This window comes from Corvus brachyrhynchos, unplaced genomic scaffold, assembly GCF_000691975.1.
Source record: "Corvus brachyrhynchos isolate BGI_N302 unplaced genomic scaffold, ASM69197v1 scaffold188, whole genome shotgun sequence".
Classification (NCBI taxonomy): domain Eukaryota; kingdom Metazoa; phylum Chordata; class Aves; order Passeriformes; family Corvidae; genus Corvus; species Corvus brachyrhynchos.
In genome coordinates this window covers 786,704-811,446 of record NW_008239647.1, presented here as the reverse complement: position 1 = coordinate 811,446, position 24,743 = coordinate 786,704, and the positions used below count along the sequence as shown (strand labels likewise).

The 24,743-nt window shown below is 44.0% G+C and overlaps 1 protein-coding gene across 7 annotated transcripts in view; it reads left to right on the top strand.

Moving 5' to 3' along the window:
- Positions 1-21,482, top strand: part of DAAM2 (dishevelled associated activator of morphogenesis 2) — a 205,353-nt gene extending 183,871 nt beyond the window's left edge. For all 7 annotated transcript variants that reach the window (XM_017742338.1, XM_017742339.1, XM_017742340.1 and 4 more), the window contains 4 exons: positions 852-912; positions 4,498-4,629; positions 13,331-13,501; positions 15,382-21,482. In XM_017742338.1, the coding sequence (XP_017597827.1) occupies positions 852-912; positions 4,498-4,629; positions 13,331-13,501; positions 15,382-15,597 (580 nt within the window). In that variant the 3' untranslated portion in view covers positions 15,598-21,482. The remainder of the gene's footprint in view (positions 1-851; positions 913-4,497; positions 4,630-13,330; positions 13,502-15,381) is intronic.
- Positions 21,483-24,743: the final 3,261 nt, after the last annotated feature.

Sequence of the window (24,743 nt, the reverse complement as noted above, 5' to 3'; positions counted from 1 at the left end):
TAGTCCAACTAATGAAAGAGAAGTAAAAAATAAATGTCTTTTCACACTTAAAAGGCATTTATTAAAGCTTTAGTGGTGTTTTTGAGATGTAAGCTACTACTCTCCAAATATTTGGAGGGTATGCCTGCTGATTCCCAAACAGGTACTCACTAGTTATCAGGAAATTAAAGACTTATTTTGCTCACAAGTCCTAGAAAAAAAGAAATTCCTGTTTGTATATGATGAGCAGAAACTCAGTGTAACATTTGTGTCCAGGGAAGCATGTATGAGCATTAACAGCACGTTTCTATGCTCAGTTACAGTGTAAGCTGGCCAGGACTACCATATGGTAGAAGTGCAGATGGAAAAACAATGCTGGGACTGTGAGGGAGAAAAAAAGTCACACATAAATGTACTGCTAATGGGATTTAGTAGTTACATGGTGTAAGAATCATATCTAGAGATAATCTGAGACTCCAGTGATGTGAGTGCTAAAGCTGTGCTCCTTGCTTGTGTGTCAGCTGATCACTGCAAGCTGGCCGTGTGGCATATGCTCCCTGTTGAAGGGTCAGGCTCAGCTCACAGGGCACATGTTCTGAGGGCAACCCCCCCTTTTCTTCCCAGGAAAATCCCAGTCTTCAGTGTGACCACTGAGGCAAGCAGGGTCTGCCTCATCTTACATCTCATTCAAGAAGTAGCACAGAGCATTAACAGATCCCCTTCCCCTCGTTTCGAGTCATCTGGTGTGGCTGGTGCCAGAGGCCGGATACCAGACTTGATGGGCCAGTGGTCTGTGCTGCTGCACAGTTCCTGTAGCCCTGTGTAACACTGCTCTTTTTGTTTTATCTGCTCTGTGTCTGTCTCCTGTGCAGCCTGGTAGAGCTGGAGAAGGAAGTCAACAACATAAAGACTGGATTGAAAGCTGTTGAAACTGTAAGTATCTGAAGGCTTCCAAAGTGCCATACTTAAAATATCTCTCAGAATCAGGGGCACTATATATTTTATGATAAGATAAAGTGGGCTTTCTTTTTTCATTCCTTTCCATTCCGTTCCAGAATTCATTAACCAAGAAAAAACAAATAAAAGCTTCTCATGTGGAGCTCCTGCTGATGATCTTAGCAGAGTTAAGGCTAATGAAAAGCTTGTTTGATCTCAACCTGGAAAGTAAAAGGACAGTTTGACAAATGGCATGGACTGAAAGAAGAAATAAAATTCTTGCTCTTACTTACTGAGGGATGGATGGCTGCTGAGCAAGTGTTTCACATGGCTCTTGGAGTAGTAGTAAGCAGGTAGTGCTCTGTTATATGCAACCCTAACCTCTATCCTAATCACTCCTTGGGAAGGCAAGGGGAAGAATAGAAATTAGTTAAAGATGAAGCAGCTGAGCTGGCAAGCAAAGCAACAGTGGTGGGGCTTTTCCTGCTACTAATGAAAGCCAGTTGTTGGGAATTGCATTGGGTGGTTTCTGTGCAAGGATTACCTGTTTACAAGGAAATAACACAGGACCCTCCAGTCCTCATTCACCATGAGACAGACAGTGATGAGTTCATTTTTCTTTCACATGACCTGAATTTGCTTTTGCCTCTGGGAGTAGAGGAAGGCGATCTTTGTCCTGTCAGCAGCCCCCAGGCTGTCTGGCTGTTGCCAGCAGTTCATTATGTAATTAACCAGTGATCCTCCTGTAAAAAAACCCCCAACTTTCCCAACCTTATTTCTGGATTATTGGGGTAAGGGAGAATGCAGCAATGGGAAGAAATACTGTTCCATACATGGAGTACAGTGTTTGGGAATTAAAAGCACCTGTAAAGGGAAGGCTGACATGGAGTTCAGGACATGAAGAGAGGCCCAGTTTTTGGCTGGGACAGACAATTCCCCCCTTTGAAATGCGAGTAGCTAATTCTGTTTTGCTTCCTTTCATCAGATTATTTGTCCTTTTGCCTTTATAGCTGATTTTTCTTCTCTTTTCTGTGCATGGGTTCCATGGGCAACCTCTCCTTCCCATACAATCACCATCTTCCTGCCTCAGTCCTTCAGTACCCTGCCATGGTATTTTTCTTCTGAGGCTGCCAGCACCTCCCAATCTGCTTGCTCAGTTCGTGGTTTTCTGGCGTGTAGAAAGCAGCACTATAGCAACAATAGATGATCACTGTCAGGTGGAAGGGGGAGGAGGGGAAGGTGTGATTCTTGATTCTATTCCAGTGTGTTCTCACCACAGCCTTGGCTCCAGTGACTGGTGTTTCTTCAAGGCCCCTTAAGAATAGAAAGCTAAAAATAGTCTCACAGTCAGATGTTCTTAAAGGTACTACAGACCATTTGCCTTCCTGGACTTGCAGCTCACTTCTTTGTAAAAATAAGATACATTCCTTTTCAAGACATTCATGCAGCTGTTGCCTTTGTGTAGGACACTCCCAGGACAGATGAGTAGTGGAAGGGAATTCTGTCAGCAGACCCCTTCTCTCACACAGCAAGGAGATCATAACCACCGCTTGAGAAGTGACTACCATGCCTGAATCATTTCATCCCTCTAGAGAACCAGCAGCCCAGCCCACCAGGGCCAGTTCTGGCCTCTGTTATGCTACCATGATTAGCAGAGACCATTTCTAGAAGATACAGAGGAATTTGTTATTTTGCAGTGTCGCTCTCCGGCTGATTACATAGTCATTCTGGTTACTTGTGTGGGTTTTAAGTTTTTTTGTGTTTTGGGATAATTATTCTGCAGGGAAGAACTGAATTTGAAGAGCAGACCACCTAATCTTAATTTGACTTTGTAAAACAGTACTCTCCAGTAACAGTCCCAAATGCCATAGCTTTCAACAGTGAGTAAGATGACAGAAATGTTATACTCACCTTCCAGAGGAAGGGGGAAGGAGAGAGTGGAGCAACTTTCAGCTAAAATAAGCTTAAAAATTAGAATGGAAGAGTGGCTGAAAAAAAAAAAAGTGTAATTCTTAGAAGCATGTGAAGTGACATTTCTTGTGTTTGTAAGGTCCATTTCAAAGTGATTGTAACACAGAAACAGTTCACTGCAAAGTGATGGACTGAGCAGTGCTCCCAGGACTGTCCCTTGTGATGTGTTAGGAAAACCAGTGGAGAAGAGGATGTAATATAAAGCAGGGAAAGTAGCACTTCTTTAATGTGGGCTTTCTCTGGCCACCTCCTCATTTCTTTTCCTGACCCCTTTCTGCTTTGTGGTCTTTCCTTGTGGTGGTTACATTCTCTTTCCAACTCACAGCAGACCAAAAGATATGTATCATGTCGGATTTTAGATTGTTGATGGCCAAAGTAATTCTTGGCATTCAGCAGCACCACGTGGAGCAAGTCCCAAGATGTTTCTCAGCATAGATGCTTACAAATCTACCCATAGATGCTTATAAACCTACCCATTTGGCTCTGTGAACTACTATTTTGACAACCAGAGAGCACCCAACATGCGTGAAGCTAGAGTTGATATTTTTTTCCAAAGGGAACAGAGGGTCAGATCGTAACTTGACCTGCTGCTTCATGCTGCCTTCCCCACAGAGAAAATCAGGCTTTATCATTCCCACTGATTATTCAGCTGAGAATAAAGATGAGGCCCAGATTATAGTTTCATTGTCCTCATGAGACTGTCAACGGCACACAAGCCAAGCACAGGCATGGGAGATTTCCAGTCTCACTATGAATTACTCAGTTTGAGGAGCTCTGTAGCTCTCTCTGTGTTTCAAGCATGGTGATTAAAGTAAGGGAAGAGATAGCTGTGGGTAATCTTGGCTTAAAACTAAAAAACTCGAGCCAGAAGGAAAGAATCTTAAAATCAGGTTTTTTCTTTTTGTAGGTAGCAGACAAATAGATCTTTGTTTCCTATGGTTTTATGTATTCTTTTTTTCTTTCACCATAACTCTTGACACAATAGCCCCGGTTTATAACTCTGTCACTTTTATGACATCCAAGCTAATGCTTAGCAGGGTGCTAAAAAATGTTGCACCTGGCATCTGTCTGCTTGTCCTTCAGTGGGAGAACCAATTTTGATGTCTTTTTGCTATTCACCTGGTGCTTTTCAGAGAAATAAAGAGGAGATCTAGAGCACATTTCCCCAAGTATACATAATTTTATTTCACCATGGGAAGACAGGATGGAGCAAAACTCACTATTAAAAATCCTAAAGTCACTTGCTACACAAAGCTCTTTATCATTTGTCATTTTGCATAGGAAAAAAAATGCACCACTTCATGTAGTTGGTGCTTAAATTATAAAGTTGCTTTAGAAACTTATCAGGTTGATGGCTTTCTTGGGAGTGGTTTTAATTTGAGGATAAGTGAAACTGTAACCAGGACCTTCCTTCATCCTTTATTGACCTCTCCTCTCTCGCCTAAAAACTTCTGACTTACTTAGAAAGCGGTTTCTACGTTAGAGCTCTGGATGAATGTTGGAGCAGAGCATGCTCTGCAGTGAGTGAAACAGATGGACTTTCCTGCTCCCTTCCTCATCACTGAGGAATCTTTGACACTTGCCTGTCTCTATCTCTTACTTCTCTTTCAGGAACTGGATTATCAGAAGAGACGCATGCGAGAATCAGGGGACAGGTTTGTTCCTGTCATGAGCGATTTCATCACTGTGGCCAGTTTCAGCTTCTCAGAGTTAGAAGACCTTCTCAACGAGGCTAGAGACAAGGTAAGAATTCCTTTTGAAGTGTTTAGAGTTTCACCAGCTCAGTCAAAAGAATTAAAATGGAAACAGCAATTTAAGGTACTGGGACTGCAGTGAAAACTCAATAGACACTGAAAATTGTTAAGGCTGAAGTTTCTTATTTTTTCTAATGCGGTCCATATTCATTTAGAACATATTTTGTGATTAAAAGAAGGATCAGTTCTCTTGACCCACTTCTTTCTCATCTTCCTTAACATTATTCTTGTGCGGTATAGAATTGCAGTGGCAGTATCCATAACAGGATACCACACCTTGCCACGGTGTGGAAGGGAATGCCTTTTAAGCCATTGCTGAAAAAGGGGTCCTTTCTTGGTGATGGTGACTTCATATATTTTTACCTTCTGCTTCTGACTGCATTCCAGTCTGCTGATTCAGCTGGGGACATCTGTGCTTTGTCTCTTTCCTTTAAAAATGTACCTCTGGGTAGTTTGGTGTCCTGGTTTTGGCTGGAATAGAGTTAATTTTCTTCTCAGTGGCTGGTACAGTGCTACACCAGCTATGCTTGGTCTTTTCCACTTCTCTGTTACTGGGTGTATTTCAGTACAAAGATAGAAATCCCAAACGTGTGGTTTGTCTGAAGTTCTTGGATTCTTCTTACACACTCAGAACCATGCGCATGTTATTCTTCAGGTGCTGCTGCAATCATTTTGTCCTTTCCCTGTCTGCATCTCCATTACCAGATTGGTACACCTAAGGAAGTGCTTGTTCTTTCCTGATGGCTCAGGTCTGGCACTAATCCCTCTGCCTCTCAGATGAATGACGAAGAATTTATATGAAAAGATCATAAGCATGTGAAAATGTTTAGAGAAGAGCAAGTTTTAAAGTAAATGATATGTAATGGCAAATCTGCCCTTGTTGGCTGGCATGTTAAAAGTGCTTGGCTGTATGAAGCAAATGTGTTATTTCTTTTGGATCAAATTGTTTCCACTCTGGTGTCAGTCCTTTTAGTGTTAAAGGACCTATTGCATTACTAATGAAAGCTGTGCTGTTGGGTCAGTAGGCCTTAGATTTTGAAAATATAGGCTGAGGATCTAGACAGTAAGACTTCTCACTTATCCAGTTCCTCTGCAGTAGTGCTATTTTGTGATTCAGAAACATTTCCTTGCTGTGGAGATAAACTGGGTAATAGTGACTCGCGTCTGCAAACACAGGAGCCTCTGGCTCTCAGTGAGGGCTGCCCTGGCAAACACCAGTGGGGCAGGGGCTGTTGCAACACTCAGAAGGCAAAGCTGGGCAGTCCAACACCACTGACGTTGTAAAAAAATTCTGGGGAGAATAACATGACTAATTTTTCATAGAATCATAGAATGGTTTGGATTGGAAGGGACCTTAAAGATCATCTAGTTCCAGCCTTCTCCCCCCCTGCCATGGGCAGGGACACCTCCCACTAGACTGGGTTGCTCAGAGCCCCATCCAGCCTGGCCCTGAACACTTCCATTTTTCATTGTTGTCATGTTGCTCGAGAGGATTCAAACTACTTCCAGTATAAAAATGTTCACACCATACTGGCTTTCTCAGCACAAAAGAATATTTTACATTCTGTAACCCCACTAAATTTGCTGAGAAAAACTTGGTTTTCTATGATTTGGGGGCTTCTGTATTATGAATGGGTAAATTTTTCAACTTCATTATAGTTAGGCATCCATTTCTGGAAAGATATTCACTCTGTCCATGGCTTAGACTGCACACTTTTGGTTTGGTGTTAAAGATGGTGGTGCTCCTTTCTTTTTTTGGCACACCAGGATGAAAAGCCAATGCAGATTCTTTTTAAGTTCAATTGGGGGTTAAAAACCAGCAAGTGGTACATGTCCAGCACAGCAATGCAACTTTTCTTGATCAGGCACTTGCAGGAAAAATGCCATTTTTTTGCTTTAAAAATAACCAGAGAAACTCCCTGCAGACGGACCAGTATGTCTGGAAGTTGTTGCACGCTTTTTTAAACATAGCCAACATAAAGCACTCAACATAAAGAGATGTTTTATTTTAATGACTATAACATGCTTAGGAAACGTTACTCTACCTTCTCCTCACACACCCTTGCTATGTTTGCACACACACCATTCCAATTTTGCTCAACCTATGGCTTTGGTTCTTCCACTGGCAAAAAGCTGCTTTTGGACTCCTGTAAGGGAACTCTCTGTCCTTACCAGTGTTGAGCTATTTCTCATGTTTGCTTCATATTATTTTGGCCCTCTGTTCTTCCTCTTTTTCCTCTTTTTTTTTCCTTAAAAAAGAAAAAAAAAAAAGGAAAAAGAAAGCTGGAAATTTTCAACAAACCAGATGTGCTTTGCAAGGCTTATAACATCTTCCAACCTCAATGGGCTCTCTGTGCTTGTTGAATCACAAGCTTTTTTCATACCATGGAAACCTAATGGAACTAGCCAATTAAAGGAAGAGAGGGACCAAGACATCTGATTATCCTGTTCTTTTTTTATTTCTCAAAGCAAAGCAAATTGAGCAAAAAAGGTAGTGGGGCAGGGAGGACTTTGAAAAATATCTGAATAAGCCTAGAAAGAACTGGCCTGACTCACAGATTTATTAATAATAATGAAGCCCTAGTTTTAACAGCTGGAGTTGGATATCCTAAATATAGATGTGGTTAATTGATTAGCATGAGTTAATCAGAGCCATGTTTCCTCAGCTGGGATTTAAAACAATATAACTTTATCTTTTCAAACTGGGGAAGTTTTTATATTTCTTTTAACTTTTTCAGTATTAGCAAAAGTAATTTATTTAGTTATGGAAACAATCCATTACCAAGGTGTGGTGCTGACCTTCTCAGCAGACAATATTTTTCACAGTCCCATGCAGTACCTTTTTGGCCTTTTTGATTAAACAGAGCCATTTGAAGCCAGTGGCCATGGGGAGGAAGTGATATCTTAAATTTAAAGGGCCAGGTTGCCAGATGCAGGCATCCATGTTTGCAGAGGAAGCCTTGTAACTGTACTTATCTTCATGCAGTAAACAGATGGCTTGGTTAAGAACTGATTGAAAACTTAGACCAACTCTCTAAACAGGCTTTCTAGCACAGCTGGTTCTTGTTCTTTTTGTGTTTTTCTCACTTCCAATACCACTTTATAAGGGAGAATATAGATTAGATCAAGGGATAATGTTTTCTGCCATTTCCCATAAACTGGAAGGTGGAGGCAGGAGAAAGTGAAACTCTGCCCTGGAATCCTTCATCCATTTTTATGTGTTTGAACAGATGAAAAATGGATTTTTTTTTACGTAAGAAAGAAGAGGTTGAATTTTATTCATGAAAATTTTTCTCTATGTTTCCTGTGGGGAAGCAATGAAAATGCCCAAGCAGAGGAAGAGTAACCTCCCATGGTATGAATTTTATTTTTTTTCTTGAAAAAGGTTGACATTTGCCCTATATGAAGCGTTACTATGTACTTAAATATTGACAGGTATGAACTCAGATCACTAGGCTTCCTCAGAACTGTTCTGCTTTGTTCTTGGTTTATAGCAAACCTGTTTTTAAGACACTTTGGATCTTGTTAGGAGTACAAAGTCTGCTTGGTCAGATATTGCCATTCCTCTGCTGAATGTCAAACTTAAGCCTCTCTATAGAGACACTGTGGAGGCTATGGCCTGGGCAAGCTGGGTAGGAAAAGTGTCCATTCCCAGTCTTTCTGATGACAGTTCCTCTCAAGCAAGGTATTTCTCATGATGGAGAAAGGAGTTCAGAGTCTGCACACACATTTAATAAGCTTAGCACCTACAGTAACTGTTTGGAAGAACAGCAAGGCAGTGAAAGCCAGCTGAGTGAAACCCATTTAAGAAAATAGTCATTAATGGCAGAATGCTATGAAGCACAAAGAAATGCTGTAGTCCAAGTGCCAGTTATAGGCTGTGCACTTCAGTTGTGCATTTTGGAGACTGGTGTTTTCTGTCAGCCACTGGGGGAAATGAAGAGGGAATGTATCAGGACAGAGACTGAGGAAGTCAAGATGAGGTATCCCACAAAAGGCACCACCAGCCATTTGGTAAATAAATCACATAGCTGTTGTACAGTAACTTAGAACTTCAGGGGCTGCAGTGCAGGTTGGCATCTAACATATGAGAAATGTTTAGAGCACCTGTAACTCGATTTTGGGGCTGCCGGCATCACTGTTAAACTCCTGGGAGAATCCCTTAAGAGCATTTAGGCACAAGAAGAGCTGGGCCCAGCCCTGCCTGGAATTGTCAGGGCTCTTTCCATTAGCTGATCTGAATTTGTCCCATAGAGAGAAAAGACATTTATTTGACTTGCCTCAGTACTGAATTGGTGTCTTCATAAGAGCAAACTCAAGATTGCTTGTCTGGGGAATACAGTTCATGTTCCATGGCTACATGGTATAATTCATTTGTGTATTGGCTCCTCCCGCAACAGCAGACAGCATAGACAGCAGGAAATTTTTATCATGGCTGTTTTTCCTCCTCCTCACAGAGCCCCATTCCTGCCGTTTCCAGAGGTCTTCTGCCACTGTTTAACATTTCATTGGCAAGCACAGCAGAGTTTGTGTGTGCTGCTGTCCCGCTTTCCCTCTCCTTGCTAAAATGGCTTTTTAAAATAAACAACTGTCTAAACGATTTGCTTTGGCAAGAGGATAAATTCAGTGGAAAGTTTGGCAGAGGAAGCAGAACTGGCACTGAGCTCGTGGACCTGTTATATCATGGAGCTTGGGGGCACTTATGGTGTGGAAATGAATTTTTTAATGAAAAAAAGATATACCATTCTGTGTTACAGTGGAAAGCCTGCTGAAACACAGTTTTCCATTTTGCTTTTGCCCATGTCATCTGTCCCCAAATGACTTCAGGAATAAGCAAGTTTTCAGCCCTTGTTCCACAATATTACAGCACATCACAAAATTCTGGGAAGCGTTTTGCGTGTATGAGGGCTTAGCTACAGATTTCACAACTGTGCACAAGAGCTGGTGTTGTTTGGGAGGAAATCTGCCCATGGAGCAGTCAAGCAATTTGTACAGGGTGACACAAGTCCTGTGACAGAGAGCAGAAGAGAGGGCTGGGATCCAGAGCACCTTGGTCTGTGCCACACTACCTCTTAACGCCCTGAGGGAGGCAGGCAGTGTGATTTTAGCCACTGTGGGCAGGTAGAAGCCTGGGCTTTGTAACAGCATTGGGGAGGCTGTCTGCAGCAGCTCACTGCCCCTCAACCCAGCACCAGTGCTTTGGAAAAGCACACGTGGTTGCAGAACCAGAATTACAGAGAAGTAGAAGAAGTAGTAAAGCCAGAGGGGTCTGTTGCAGTTTAAACAGTGAAAAGACAGCATGTCTCTCTTTACAATAGTGCATTACATTGATGCAGTGCCCCACAGATGTGAACAACTGATTCTTTGCCATTTGCTATAACACATTAGTGGGGCGACATTTTCTGTTCTGTAATGAATGGAGAACACAAGGCTGAGAAAGGAAGCATGAGCTCCCAAGCCACATCATGGGCAGAGCTGGCAGCAGAAGCTGGATCTCCTGACTTGCCTGCCTCTGCTCAGTCAGCTTTTTTTCCAGAGGGGGTAGAGAAAGGAGGAGAATGTTTATTTCAGTGAACTCCAAATTTTTCCTTTTGTAGTTTTTTTAGGTCATCCAGCTCACAGATCTTTTGCTTTTTGTCTTTCACTGCTTTACAGTAAGTGATTGTGACCTCCTAAGCCCTGTGTTACAGGGCACCAAAGACAGGCTGCTCTCAGACTCTTTGCTGCTGCTTAGAGACCACAACACCTCAGATTCATGAGTGTCTCTGGAAGGCTCCCAGACTGCTGGGTCTTTCCAGCACAGCAACACTGTTCCTCCTCTGAGTGGCACTGGGGAGGCAGCAGCAAAAGCCCCTCTTTGCCAGTGACACGAACTAGCCGGTGCTAGCTGGTGACAGGCCTTGTGCAGAACATTTGCAGACAACACCACCCTCTAAAGGAGACTTCCATGTATGTAGGATCCAAGAGCCCCAGGCAAGGACCCCCTGCCTTTTCAACCTCCAGCTTCCTTAAGTGATTAGGAAACCCCTGTGGACATTCATGGTGTCAACCAGCTCATTTCTGTGCGCCCACTCACTCACCTTTGCTGAGCACAGGAGGAACATGGGATGGAGGCAGTGCATTGCAAGGTGCAAAAGCCATCTCCTGTGGGCTTCCCTTCCACTTCAGGCTTCACAGCTATTGGACAAGCCTTACTTCCAGCTGGCAGCCCTAGTCACTGCTCTTAATTTGTGCCTTACTTTCAATTTTCACAGGAGTTAATGACAAATTAAGTGGGAAGAGATTCCAGGTGATGCCTTTTCCTGGTCTTAAAATCAAGAATCAAACACGGTTAGAAGGGAAAAAGGGGTTTTACCTTGGTATTTGTTTTAAGGATCCTTAGGTGCACACGTCCAGGCGGAATGCATCCAAATGCACACTGCAATGCACACCCATCAAAGATCTGGTATAACATTATAGGTCTTACTAATTAGCATATCTATCAAAGATTCCCCAGTGAGGGGCTCCAGAGAGCCCCTTCCCCAAGGAACCTTCCCCTGGATGGTTCTATCTTAGTTGGGGTCTGGGGCTTTATGATCCCTAACTATGAAGCTTCTAAGATGTTTAGTCTCCTAGCTTGACAAATAAGTCTAAGAATGTAGGCTAAAAACCACTGAGAATACAAAACCTATAAAAGGGTATAAAAGGGGTATAAAAGAAAAGGCAAAAAATCATCATAGCATCACAGGTAGCACATCCCCTGTGAGCAACGAGCTTCAGGTGCTCTGAGTGTTCAAGCAGTGGTGGCAATGCCTGTGCTGAAGTCTTTCTTTGACACTTCCCTGCCTCCCTGGCTGATTGTCACACTGGGGCAAGCAAGACAAGAAAATAGAGCATATGGAGACGCTTTATCTCCCTCTGTGGTATTTACAGCCTGTATTCTCCCTGCCAAAGAGCTGGTGCTGGTTCAGTGTGGGTTACTATAGACTGCTGCATTTCCCTAATATTCAAAGAGCCTATGTGTACATTATGTAGAGATAAAATTACAGAGAGGGGTGGGGAGAGGGTGTAGGTGTGTATGCTTGTGTGTATGTCTTCAGAGGCTCCAGAGAAAAGGAGTCAAACAGAGAAGTAATCTGTTGCTGTTTCTATGTGTTTCCTTCAACTCCTGCCATGTTTGGTAGCTCAAAGCAACTTGCATTTCTTCCAACACTTTTTTTTCTAAGATTCTTTGGGTTTCTTTGTTTGTTTCTGGCTGAGAACACAGCCTTTTTAAAGAAAAAAAGAGTCTATTGCTTCAAACTGCTTTGTGGGCCTGGCAGGGATAGCAGAGAAGGGGAGATGCTGAATCTCTCAGGCTGTGCCAGAAGGAAGTTGCTTTCCTTGGAGATTTCTTCCCCCTGCAGTTGACTGGGAGACATTGTTTATGCTTTACCTGATACAGGGCCAGAGGGGTTTATAAGACCTGCTTCCAAACTCATTTTGTGCTGGCATCAGAGCCTGAACTGTTCTTACTGTCTTTTCCATTCTGCAGCAGCACCCACATAAGGAAGGAAAGGGAAACTGGGCTGTGTTAGTATGAGCTGAATACATGCCTGAGAGAACTTGAAGACAGTCCATAGCCTGGTTTGGTAAATGTTGAGGTCTGTAAGGATGCTCTGCTGCTCTCTGGTTGTGTGCTAAAGTGCAAGCAGGGAATTCTAGGGAAGCTGTGCATCAGGGCACAAGTACTGTCAGGAGTGTGCCTCTGGGGCTGCCTGTTGCAGCACAGAGGTGTGTGAGTGAGGGCAGCTGGCAATGGATGTGTGTCCTTACACAGCACTTACTGCACGTGCTGCTGCTGACAGACTGTATGTGCTTGATTTGAGTGCATTTTGGTGAGCATGCTTGGGAGTGTGAGAGTGCAAAGGAGAGAGTACAACTACTGCAGCACTGATGTCCAAGAGCCAGGAGTTGCTGTGAATTTACCATATCCCCATCAGGACTGCCCTGTGACTGAAGTCCTGCCAGTTGGCTGCCTCCATATGTGTCCTGCAGCCTCAACATTTGCCTTTTAAAATAAAAACCACTTGTGATGTATTCTCTCTCTTTTAAGTCTGCCTGGGAGCCCTGGCTGCTTTCCTTGCCCCTCTCTCATGCCTTGTCTGTCTATAGTCTCCTCTCTCTCGGGCAACGCCCTGACTCAGAGGACTCCAGAGAGATGTATGACATGGCAAAAGGTTTCTGGGAGGACGGACTGTAGCTTTATTGCAAAAAACTTTTACCTCCAGGCATTTTAAAAGTTGATTTGAAGGGAAGATGGAAGGGGAAAGTATGAACTAAAACTCCTTGTTTCCCCAGCTAGCTCACTGTCTTCTCTGCCCTGGCTGTCCTGCAGCTGCAGCTGAGATGTGGCCACAGTGTCATCCTCTGAAATTACTCCATTGCCCTCAGGAACTAAACACGTTTGTTTGTATCAGTGGACAGTTAGTACTCTCCAGCACTATAGCTGCATGTTGCCCAAAGGATATCCAGGAGAGCAGACTCCTCAGGGATAGAGGCACCTGCCTTAAGGAGAAGCACTTCTGTTGCTGGGGGTAGTTTCTGCTCTTGCCGCATGAGTTCTCAGAGGGTATTGAATTACATGGTGTGGTTACTCTTAAGCTATCCTTGCTGTCTTCACCAAACTGCCTGCCTAATTATGGCTCTTGTGTTTTCTGCCCCCTTGACAGTATGCCAAGGCACTGAAGCATTTTGGAGAGACCGAGGGCAAGATGCAGCCAGATGAATTTTTTGGCATCTTCGACACTTTCTTACAGTCATTTGCAGAGGCCAAGCAAGATCTGGAGAATATGAGGAAGAAAAAGGAAGAGGAGGAGCGCAGGGCACGCATGGAGGCCATGGTGAGGATCTGGGGGCAGGAAGATGTTTCCTTCCCTCACCTTTTTGTGTCTTGAGAGAAATTCCAATGATCATGTCCTGTCACTGTTTTATGTTCTTCTCCCTGACACCTCTCTTTGGCATCATTCTCTTCTCAAATGATGACATTTTTCCTGCTGTCTGTCTTGCTCTCAAGGATGGCTCCCAAATTACCGTCTTAGGGATTCAGATACCAAATCTAGCCCAGGCATTTTTGCCCTGGCACTTTGCAGCATGGGGTTGCCACCACCCCATGCCAAACTATCCTGCTTTTAGGCTGCAAACAAAGAAGCCACATTTCCCTCAGTCCCGCCAAGCTGGTCAGCTTCCAGTCAGACTCCATCATCATCTGCTGCATGCCTGTCATCTGCACAGTGACATAGCAAATGCCCTGGCACCTGCTGCAGCCCACACCGGCAGTATTTCTCTCTGGCCAGCCTTAATGCCTGGATTACTGGGGCTGTGTCTGGCCTTGACGTGGCAGGAGACCTCTCTGTGGATTTTGCTGCTGGGAGACAGACGTATGTGTCCCCAGGGGTTCATGTGAACCAGCATCCCCCTGTAACCTCAGCTCTGTGCTGCCTGAGAACTCGGCAGTCCCCTGCCTCCTTCCCCCCTGCCGGTGCTGTAGCCCTTGCTGCTGCCATGGCCCCAGGCCACGCTGCAGGGAGTTGCTGATTTTAATGTTTGCTGAGCCAAAAGCATTGGCTTGTGCCTTTCAAAAGAGGAGAGAGGTAAAACACCAGGATGCCAGCAGCCTTAGTGTTAGACAGAAGGATAAAATGCCAGGACACAGGCTCAAGTTTCCTCTCAGCCAGCCTGGAAAGTTAAAAGGAGCCCACTGTAGGATGGTTTCGTAGGCCTAATATGTCATGAAAGAGGCCTTATGGAAAGAGTCTTCCTGCAATGTGGGGCTAGCATTTGCAGAGTGACCGACCTGCTTCCTGATAGCCACTACCATCCCCTGCCAGTTCTACTAATTCTGGAGCTGAGCAGTGGAAAGAGATAGCCGAGCTCCTTGGAGCTACCCTAGGGAGGCTGAGGGCATCACATTGACAGGTGGACCTATCCAACAATTTGTAAAATTAGCAATTTTGTTTCATTGCTCTTTGTGTTTATAACCAGTTTCTCTTTCCATAGTCAAGGCAATGTGTCTTCATCCTCCCAGCACTGCAACACTGTCTCCATGCAAACATGAGCTGTTTTGTGCATAGGGATTCTACTGATGTTTTGATGTCTCACACAATTTTCATGCTTCACTATGTTGTGGCTTTCTGGATTTTTCCTTTCTTCTTTTCCTCCTTCTGCTTCAGGACTTCAGCCTTTCTGCATGTAAATTTAGCTAGCTATGGCCCAAGTGCAAAGTTGTTTGTGACTGTACTAGTGACTGTGGTTTGTACCGACACATCCAAACTCACTAAGTCAGGTGCTGTCAGCATGGTAGGTGCTGCTGCACTAAGGTCACTGCAAGCCAGCTCCCAGAAGCTGGGAAATGACCTGAGCCAGCATCACTTGTAAACTGGCATTTGACACAGCTACTGTGCTGTCACTATCCTGCTGTAAAATTAGTGCAAAACAGCAGTAGCATGGTCAGATCCCATGTGTCCTCTTGCTGCAGGCTGATAGTGCTTTGTGAGGCAGACACACACTGCTACTCATTCCTCATTTCTTCTGCTTGCCTGTGTAGAAGAGAAGCCCAGCATGGCCTCTTGTTGCTCTTGGCACAGGTGATGGCCTTGTGGATAAGCTCCTACTCTTGTTTTCCCTAATCTGTATTGATGCATTCTGGCTGCTTCTTGGGAGTGTACCTAGTGATCTGGCATCTTGGTCAGCTAATCCTAAAACTCTGTGTCCTTCTCCACAGCTAAAAGAACAGAGGGAAAAAGAGAGGCGACAAAAGAAAGCAAAAGCTGGAAGCATCTCTGAAGAGAGTGGGGAGTTTGATGACCTGGTGTCAGCATTAAGGTCGGGTGAAGTCTTTGACAAAGACTTATCCAAGCTCAAGCGTAACCGCAAGCGTTCGGGGAACCAAGGCTTAGAGACAAGCCGTGAGCGGGTGGTGACAAAGCTAAATTATTAATTACAAGAGGAAGAAAAATAATCAACCAAAAGAAGGAGATGAAAAAGTGCAAAACAAGGAAGATGAATGCGTGTAATGGCGCTTGGCTGACAGCTGCCCCAAAGGATTTCTTTGGTCTGTAGCTAAAGACGTTACCTTTCCATGATCAGCTTTCCTCTCATCCCTCTTCTGTGCTCCTAATTTGAACCATTATAAAAGTGCCTCTGTGGATCCAGCAGGGCCTGTGACTGGGCCATGCAGAGCTGACAGATTTGCTTCTGGGAGTTTGTTGTGTCATCAAAGGCCTCATGGTGATGACAGAAAGTACTTAGGCCTTGCAGATGGCCTCACAGCTGGAACAAGATAATTTTCTGTGTGCCAAAGTAAAAACTAGTCATGATCTCCATCTTGCTGATAACAAGGAAGACTAATTTCAGAGCAACTCTGCAAACAACTGTCACTTCTTCTGGATCTAGACTGGCCTTCAGGGGTTTGTTGAGATGTGGTTCTCAAGTTTCCAATTCCCTCCTAGAACTGGATTTTATAAGCCATTGATTAGCACCTGAAGAATGCATTTAAGCTTATGTGCTGTATAGTATTTTTTTGTGGCCTACACTGTCCAAAGCAAGTGAATCTTAGAAAGAAGTCTCCAGTTTCTGTAACAAAATGAAATTCAAGAATCAGGATCAACATACAATAATTTGAAAAAGTCTTTTGGATTCTGCTTTGCTAGAAGGAGTTTTCTGGAATTTCTTGGTGATTGAGTCTCAAAGCTATGAAATGCATCTTCTTGGAAAGAAACTCTGGCTTTCCTTTAGAAAACTAAGTCACTGCCAGGTTGGGATTACGAGTAGATGACTGTAGAGCCTATTGTCATTGCTGGAGGCTGGGAGGGAATCAGTGGAAAATTTCTTATCTGTGCAAGATTGGAACTTGGGATCTCCCTAGTATCATCCACAGGTCTCCAGTAGCAAACAGCAAACAGGTTCACTGCCTGCCAGATGTGAGATCTCTTTTCCACTTGATGCTAGCTGTGATTGCTGTTGGCATCAACTAGTCTTTCTGTCTAACAGCCTGACCTCCACTGCACACACCCCACTCCTGCCAAGGGGAACCATGTCACTCAGTAAGATATGAATGGTGTCAAAAGAGAGCCTTGGAGCACGCAGACTTTTTCATTTTGAAGAAATCACTTGGGATGAACCAAGGGAGAGCCCCATAATTAAAACTGAGAATTTATCGAGGAGGACACAATTGTGTAAACCAAGAAGGCTTTGGAGTTGGGTTAATTCAGAAGAAACAAATAAATTTGTAGTTAAATTACATGAATGAAATATATAAGCAGAAAAGCAAGCAACCCAAGAAGAGGCTTGAATTCTGTGTGTCTTCATGGTTCTAGGAAAGGGATTGGATTGTGTGGGCTATCATGGCCTTTTTTTTAACCTTTTTTTTCAAACTTCTTCTTTTTTTATTATCTTCCCTGGAGAAGGAAAAGAGGAAAAGAAAGAGTGGTGATGGATTCTTCCTCCTAGACAGGAAGAGAGAACGTTTGAGAAGAGAGACCATCTACAAATTGCTGCATTAGTCAACAGCACAAAATGTCAAGGAATCCCAGGGAAGTGAAAAAGCTCTATTTGTCACTTTAATCATTTGGTTTGATTTTTCTCTGAATGTCACTTAACCTCAGGCTCTGCACTGAGTCTGCAGAACAGAACTTCCTCTGCAATGCATGCTGCCTGATCAGTATTACACACTACAATATTGGAGAAGCAAACTGTGGTGGTCTTCCGAACACTTTGAGAGTTAAATAATTATGTAAACTTTGGAGAGAAGCAAAAAAAGTCAGAATTGTCAAACTCTGATGTTTCATTGTTTACTGAATTTTGAGTCTCCCACCCCAGAATTTCCCTATTTAGGACATTCCAGACTGCCGCGCCTCTGTATAATACTCATCGTAAAGAGCTGGTATCTTACAAGAGCTGGGTGCATTCTCCTCCCTTACTATCCCACTCCCCTTCTGGGATTAGCTATTAACAGCAATGCCTGTTGCAGTGGACACAAGCACCTTGTAGAAGAAAGACTATTTCATAAAGGTTTTTGAAAGTTTAAGAAAAAATCTCACTTTTTTAAGCATTTTTATTTTAAATTACAAATGGATTTTTAGAAATGTCTCTTGTAAATTATATTAACAAGCTCCTTGCTGCTCCCTGAAGTAGACTTGCTATATATCCCAGCCCTTTTGTTTGTCTTGTTTTAAAGCATGCCATGTAACCTAAGCCATGTAAGCCATATGAGAGGTGGTAATATGTGCCAAATTGGTATACAGTTGAGTTTAGATTTGAATAATCCCTGAATTCCAAAGATTATGCTTTTAGGGATTAGAACATTGTAGGGTTTTTTTCCTCCCTCTTTGTTCTCCCTGGGTTTAGGACTCACCCAGAACTTCAGGTGTAGTGCCAAGGTCAGTCCTGGTGCAAGATGATGTGCAAGTGCTGCTTGCTTGCTCCCCAGGTACTTGCTTGATAAGGCAGGCTGTCAGCATGGCAGCTGTCAGAGAAGAAACACCTCAGGGCAAACCCTTTGAATATAAATACAGCATTTCCCCTGCCCCAGTATTTGTCAAACCAGGTTTGTGCTGTGCTTTCTGAAACTGAAGTCACTTTGCCAGGCCACAAATGTAGCAAAAGCAGAGAGGGTGGTAAGTCCTCTGTCCTCTGTATACACAGTTCAGCTCTAGTTTAAAGAGATCCTGTCTGATGGTACGCGACAACACTCCAGCCACACTGAGAGTCAAAGAAAGCTGCTGTAGTTTTGCCACCTCTTTGACACATACATTAATAATGAGAGATTGTGCAACTCCTGTAAATCAGCTGTGGGATCCTTAAGGGGATGGACAGAAAGCTCAGAGTCATGCCCCTGATTCAATGCTGCTCGACTTTCTCAGCACTGCAGTGCCTCAGGCTCCTCCTGTTTGGAATCAGTGGTGATGGCCAAAAGCTTCATTCAGTGTGAAGGGCAGTCTCCCTGGCTCTTGACTCCGTGGTGAAAGTTCATAAAGAAGGTTTTGGAAAAGCTCAGTTTCACACTGAGGCAAGCAGTGTTTTCATACAAGTGGTGACAAGCAGAGAGGCCCATTAACTTATCTACTGTATGAGATGAGGTTACCCACACAGAAGATAAGGAAAAAGTTGGCTCTGCTGTAGGGCCTGGAATCAGATTCTTGCTGAAGCCAAGTTTGTCCATGTTTCTCATATTTTGGGTACTGTGAGTGCATCTAATACTCTCTTCTTCTTCAGAAGTTGTGGTTGAGTTGCCAGGTGCTGAAGGAGAAAGGAAAATCTTATCCTTGAGTAGGTTTAGGAAGCCGTCTGTGGTCTAACATCATTGGAGAAGCTGGAGATGAGCTAGGGTCTGCTCTTGTCCTTGCGCCTGTGCAGTCACTCTGCCTTTGGAAAAAAGTGGAGAAGAAGGAGATGTGAGAAAGAAGGGCATCATTGAAAGAGGGCTGTTCTGCTTCCTGCAGAAATACAGTAATTGCTAACTTCATGATGAAGTTCCTCACACCTAGAAGAGGTACTTTCTAACTCTCCAGAATTTGTCCCTAGAGGTCTAGTGCTCACTCACCTCTGTGTCTCTGCATTGTTGCTACATAGGTTGCATTAGGATGGTCCCAGAAAAGACTGAAGAAGATTCCCTCCTCCTTCCACTTACTTTGAACTCAGTCACTCTTCTCAGTCGATCATGTCTCTAGAAATGCTACAAGGTAAAGTGACTTCAGGGCAGCAATACCCTTCTGTGCTCTGTAGCACAGCCATTGTCCAGGCACCAGTTCCCTACAAGAGCAGAACTACTGTTCAGGGCTGAGAGACTTCCTCACTATGGAAACGACCTGGATGTCCTTCAGAAGTATTTCTGTAATGTGTTCACAATGTCTGATGAAGGGAAAGGAATTGCAAAGGATCCTGGTGGGAGACCGTGGGGCAGGTGTTTCCATAATGATCAGCCCCACTGGCTAAATCTTTCCGTTTCTTTAGGAAAGATCACACTTTGAGCTGGGTTGCACGGGAGAAGCTTGTGTCAGGAGTTTCCGTGAGGGGAAAGGAGATCTGTTGTACAGTAGATGATGTACATGATATATGCAGTTTCGTTTCTAGGTTGGTTGTCTTGGGTTTTGTTTGTCTGTTTGTTTGGGGGTTAAATGATTTTTAAAAAAATGGTTTTAGGAATCTCTAAGGGGAACCTGTAAATCTGACACCTCTATTTATTTTGCCTTATTTTAGTTTGCTATGTTTGTATGTATACACTGCATTACAGCAAAGACTATTGAGACCGTGCCAGGGCATTACACCGGCTGGACAGCTGGCTTGGCTCCTGTGCCAGCTGAGCCAGGCCAGGGGATGCAGGTGAGCAGTCTTGGTGTGGAAAGGGAGGAAAGAAAAAAACCCTTTTGGCTTTTGTCATAATTACTCTGCCTCTGGTGATCCTGGTTCTGGGAAAGCACACATTTTAAAGCTTGAGGTGAACTGAGGGAGGTTGTTATTTCAGAACACTTTCTACAAAATGGGTTTGTTTTTCATCATGAGTCACAGTGAGGAATTTGAGCAGAGTAAAGGTGCACAGTTGCTCACTCAAACTTCATTCTTCCACACAAATTCTGTCCATAATGTCAGAGAAGCTTGGCTAGATGGCCAAAAGTTGTTCATGCCCTGTAACTTCTCACCAGAGTTAACACACTAGTGAGATAAACTGGGACAGCTCTCCTTCCTCAGAGCTAACATTCCTTCCTATCACCATGGCCAAAGAAAGATTTCATCTACTTTCCCTCTTTCCTCCTCCTCCCCACCTCCCCAGATTACCCCAGGTAAGCAAAATCTTTCTACTGGTCAGTTTGTTACCCATGGAGTCTCTGGCAATCACCAGGTGTTAGGCCATGGCTCCTTGGCTTCTGTAGTTGACACAGGAGATTTCTGATTGCCTACCATCCAAATGGGTAGTCTCCATTGGCCACCCCAGTTTCTCTTATAAAGGTAGGAGGGGCCAACATGGATAATACAATTTGGCCAACTGAAAATATAGAATTTATATATTTATTTACATAATGTATAAAAAACCTATCTACTAATCCAAGTAGTAGTTCTGATGACCAGTATTCCCCGAAGTTGGCCAGATTTCCTCACTGTGCCAAATGAGAAGGATACCATGAGTTTAGCATGGTGTTTTGGCGCTTCATTTCATGAAAGAGTCTGGATGGTTCCAAACCGGAGTCTTCTGTTATGGGTGGTAATGTAGAATTGATCCACAGTAACCAGTTCAAGCTGCTCGGGTTTTACATCAACATAATTCAAAGTAGGATCTGGATTAAAACTTTCCTTTAGACAGGTTTGTCAATTTACAAGATGTTCTACACAGCTCATGTAGGTCTTGGTCATTTCAGCTTCCCCCACTAGGAGCTCGGAGCCAAGTGATCTAGAAAAGCCTCTCTGACAAGTCATTTGCTCCCTTCCTGCTCACCTTCAAACAGACTCTTTAATGCTCTTTGCAGTTTTTAGAATTGCGAGGGAATTTTCGGTACTTGAGCCACTCTGTGCTCAACGCCTCCCTTCCAAGCCATCCCCACCTGCAGTCATTCTGCTCCCCTGCAGGCCTGCTCAGCTTGAAACTTGCAGGTCACTTTGGGAGGTGGCCCTGCCTGCCAGGCTAGAAAGTACAGTGCTGCTTACTGAAGTGGGAGGTTGTGTGCTGCTGCTGTAATGCCTTGGCCTATCCTCATTTCTTAGTCAGTTTAAGACTATAGGTGAATTAAATGTACAAATCCTGTAGTGTCCTTTTTATCTATATCTTTTTATAAGAATATACTGTAATACTAAAAAACAAAAGCAAAAAAAATTAAAGATATATTGCCCCCACTGTGTCTCCGTACATTTCTTTGTAGTTTCATTTTCTGCACATTTTGCTGCAAAGTCTGATAGGTGAGTCAGGGTCTGGGTGAAGATTTTTGTTAAGATCTGGGTTTTTGATCAAGAGCATGGAGCTCTTTAAGTGACACAGTCACTGCAGAGCTGGTGAGAAACTCCACAGGTTGTTCTGGGGGAACAAGCAACACCGTGGAACACAAGCACATCCTCCCCATGCCATGCAATGGGGAAGAGCTGATCATGGAGCCACCAGGTCACCATATCCAAGGCTCCTCTTAAAAAGCTCTCTCTTGTTCCTCTTTCAGAATAACATCCAAGGGTACACAGGAGTTCACTTAAAAATAAAAAGGATAAAGTAAGATGGTCCTGATATCTAGGAGTTCATAATCCCTGGCTGGACATGACTATTCCAAGCAAGGAAGGGAGTGCAGGGTGGCAGTGCTCGCCCTAAGCTTGCTTACGTAACAGAGCAACATCCCAACAGCAAGAGCGCCGACTCAGAGGACGAGTGGGCAGGAGAGCATTGCTGCCAAGGAATCCAGAGTTAAATAAGGCCAGCTGAAAAGGAACCAGGAAAGCCAGCATCAGGAGTGAAGACTTCAGAAAAGCAGGGTGGAGAGTCCGGAGTGAAGTTAGACACAGATCAGTGGGGTGAGCAAGATGCGCACAAGGGCTAGGGCTGACTTGTGGCTGAATTGAAGGATGTGCTGAGGAATTCCTTGGAGCTCAAGGACAGAACCTTGTCCTCACCATAGGTGCATTGTGTACAGCTGTTTCACTTATACACAGATCTCCTCCTTTCTGTTGATGGAAAGAGCCCTCTGACAAAATTATCCTTAAGCCACAACATTTTGTGCTCATCTTCAACCCACCAAAGGGCAGTGCTTTAATCTTGAGCTCCTGAGAAGTTCATTCCTAGCTTCCAGTGGGAGCCTTGCTGGCTGTGCAGCACATTCCTGCAGCGCTGAACTTCCCAAGGATCCCAGACAAAGCCCCGGCTGTTGTCTCTGGCTCCCAGGTGGGAAGAACTGTGGAAATGAGTGAAAGTAATCAGGGTGTAATTGTTTGCACAGGCTGACAATCAACAGGCAGCAAATGGGAGTCTGAGCGCTCTGTGGGAAGGTTCTTGGCTTTTAGTTGTTAGAAAGGCTCTCCGTTTCTCTGTTTTGATCTATTTGGTTCACACGTTGCTAAAATTCTGACTTTTAGGTTCTTGCTGTACAGATGTAAGGGCAGAGGCAAAGGGATGTTTCTGAAACATCTGCACTGTGTGAGTGGTGGAGGCAGGATGAAAATCCAGGGACCTCCCTGAATTCTCTTCCCTGGCAGCTGGGGTTTGGTAGAGGGAGTCAAACCATTGCTTTTCCTCTTGTTAGAGGTGAAACCCAGTGGCATTTGAATTATCTGCTTTGAACAAGACAGACATCCTGCCTGGATTCAAAGAAGACTTTAATATTTTGTTTGGGGTTGGAGCACACAGCGAGGAGCTGGTGTTCTGCCCTGCAGCATGGGTCCATCACAGAAGCCTCCTTCCATCTTCCTGGTTGACACCTTTCCCATGATCACAGACCTCCCTGTCCTTGTCATCGCTGCACAGAAGCAAGGTAAGTGCCTCATGGCTTTTTCTGAGCAAAGTTAGGGTTGGGGTTCAGCTGCCCTGAATGACTGGGAGTGAGGAGGAGTGTAAGGGAAGCTCTCTGCTCTTGCTGGGAAGGGCTGAGTCTCTATCATTTATTGGTTTTCTCTTTGTTTAACTTTTGGCTTCTGCTTAAACAAAGGTGACTTTTATGTCTGCCATAGTGGACATGGAGCTTTCTGGGAGAAATCTGCTTGGCTCTAGACTTCTACCACTAGAATTAAAGTTTGGAGTTTTTTCCCCCCTCTCAAGGCCCAAAAGTTTTGGTTTTCAACATTGTTGAGATAGATTTTGTTTGTTTGATGTTCCTGTAGTTAATGGGCTTCTTGCTGTTTTCTCTGAGGCATAGTTGCTATTTATCTCTACTTTGCTTAGACTCACCAGGAGGTAAGGTCCTTTTTTTCCTTTTTGTCTTTTCCCCCCTTTTGCTGTGTTTTCATCCCTTTTGCCTTTTTTGCCATTTTCCCCCTAATTCTCCCCACCCCAGACTCAGCAGGGTTTGCAGTGAGATGGAGGCTTGCCTTGAGTGAGCTGCTGCATGTTTCCTACCATGTGACAGCACTGAACCGCAGCGGTCCAGAAGGGTCTGAAATGCTCTGAATAATTTAATGTGGGAATCCAGGAATTGTTCTTTGCCCACCTTGTTTTAGATGTGGGGCACAGTTGTGCTGAGCCAATTTCTTGCAGTGCTCACAGAAGGAGAACACGTCTCTAATTACATTAACTAAAAAAAGGAATCAGAAAATGGGAGGGGGGGGAGATTAGCTCAGTTGGTCAGAGCACAGTGCTGATAGCACCAAGATTGTGAGTTCAATGCCTGTATGGGCCATTCACTTTAGAGTTGGACTTGATGATCCTTGTGGGGTTTTCAACATTGTTGAGATAGATTTTGTTTGTTTGATGTTCCTGTAGTTAATGGGCTTCTTGCTGTTTTCTCTGAGGCATAGTTGCTATTTATCTCTACTTTGCTTAGACTCACCAGGAGGTAAGGTCCTTTTTTTCCTTTTTGTCTTTTCCCCCCTTTTGCTGTGTTTTCATCCCTTTTGCCTTTTTTGCCATTTTCCCCCTAATTCTCCCCACCCCAGACTCAGCAGGGTTTGCAGTGAGATGGAGGCTTGCCTTGAGTGAGCTGCTGCATGTTTCCTACCATGTGACAGCACTGAACCGCAGCGGTCCAGAAGGGTCTGAAATGCTCTGAATAATTTAATGTGGGAATCCAGGAATTGTTCTTTGCCCACCTTGTTTTAGATGTGGGGCACAGTTGTGCTGAGCCAATTTCTTGCAGTGCTCACAGAAGGAGAACACGTCTCTAATTACATTAACTAAAAAAAGGAATCAGAAAATGGGAGGGGGGGGAGATTAGCTCAGTTGGTCAGAGCACAGTGCTGATAGCACCAAGATTGTGAGTTCAATGCCTGTATGGGCCATTCACTTTAGAGTTGGACTTGATGATCCTTGTGGGTCCCTTCCAACTCAGAATATTCTGTGATCTGGGAAAAGACTTTCATAATTTATGGGTGTGAGATGTGGAAAAAGGCTTTTTTTTGCTGGAAGTGTCTGTGACCAGTAGTGGTTGGGTCTGTCATGTTCTAGCAAGACCTTTGCCACACTCTGCC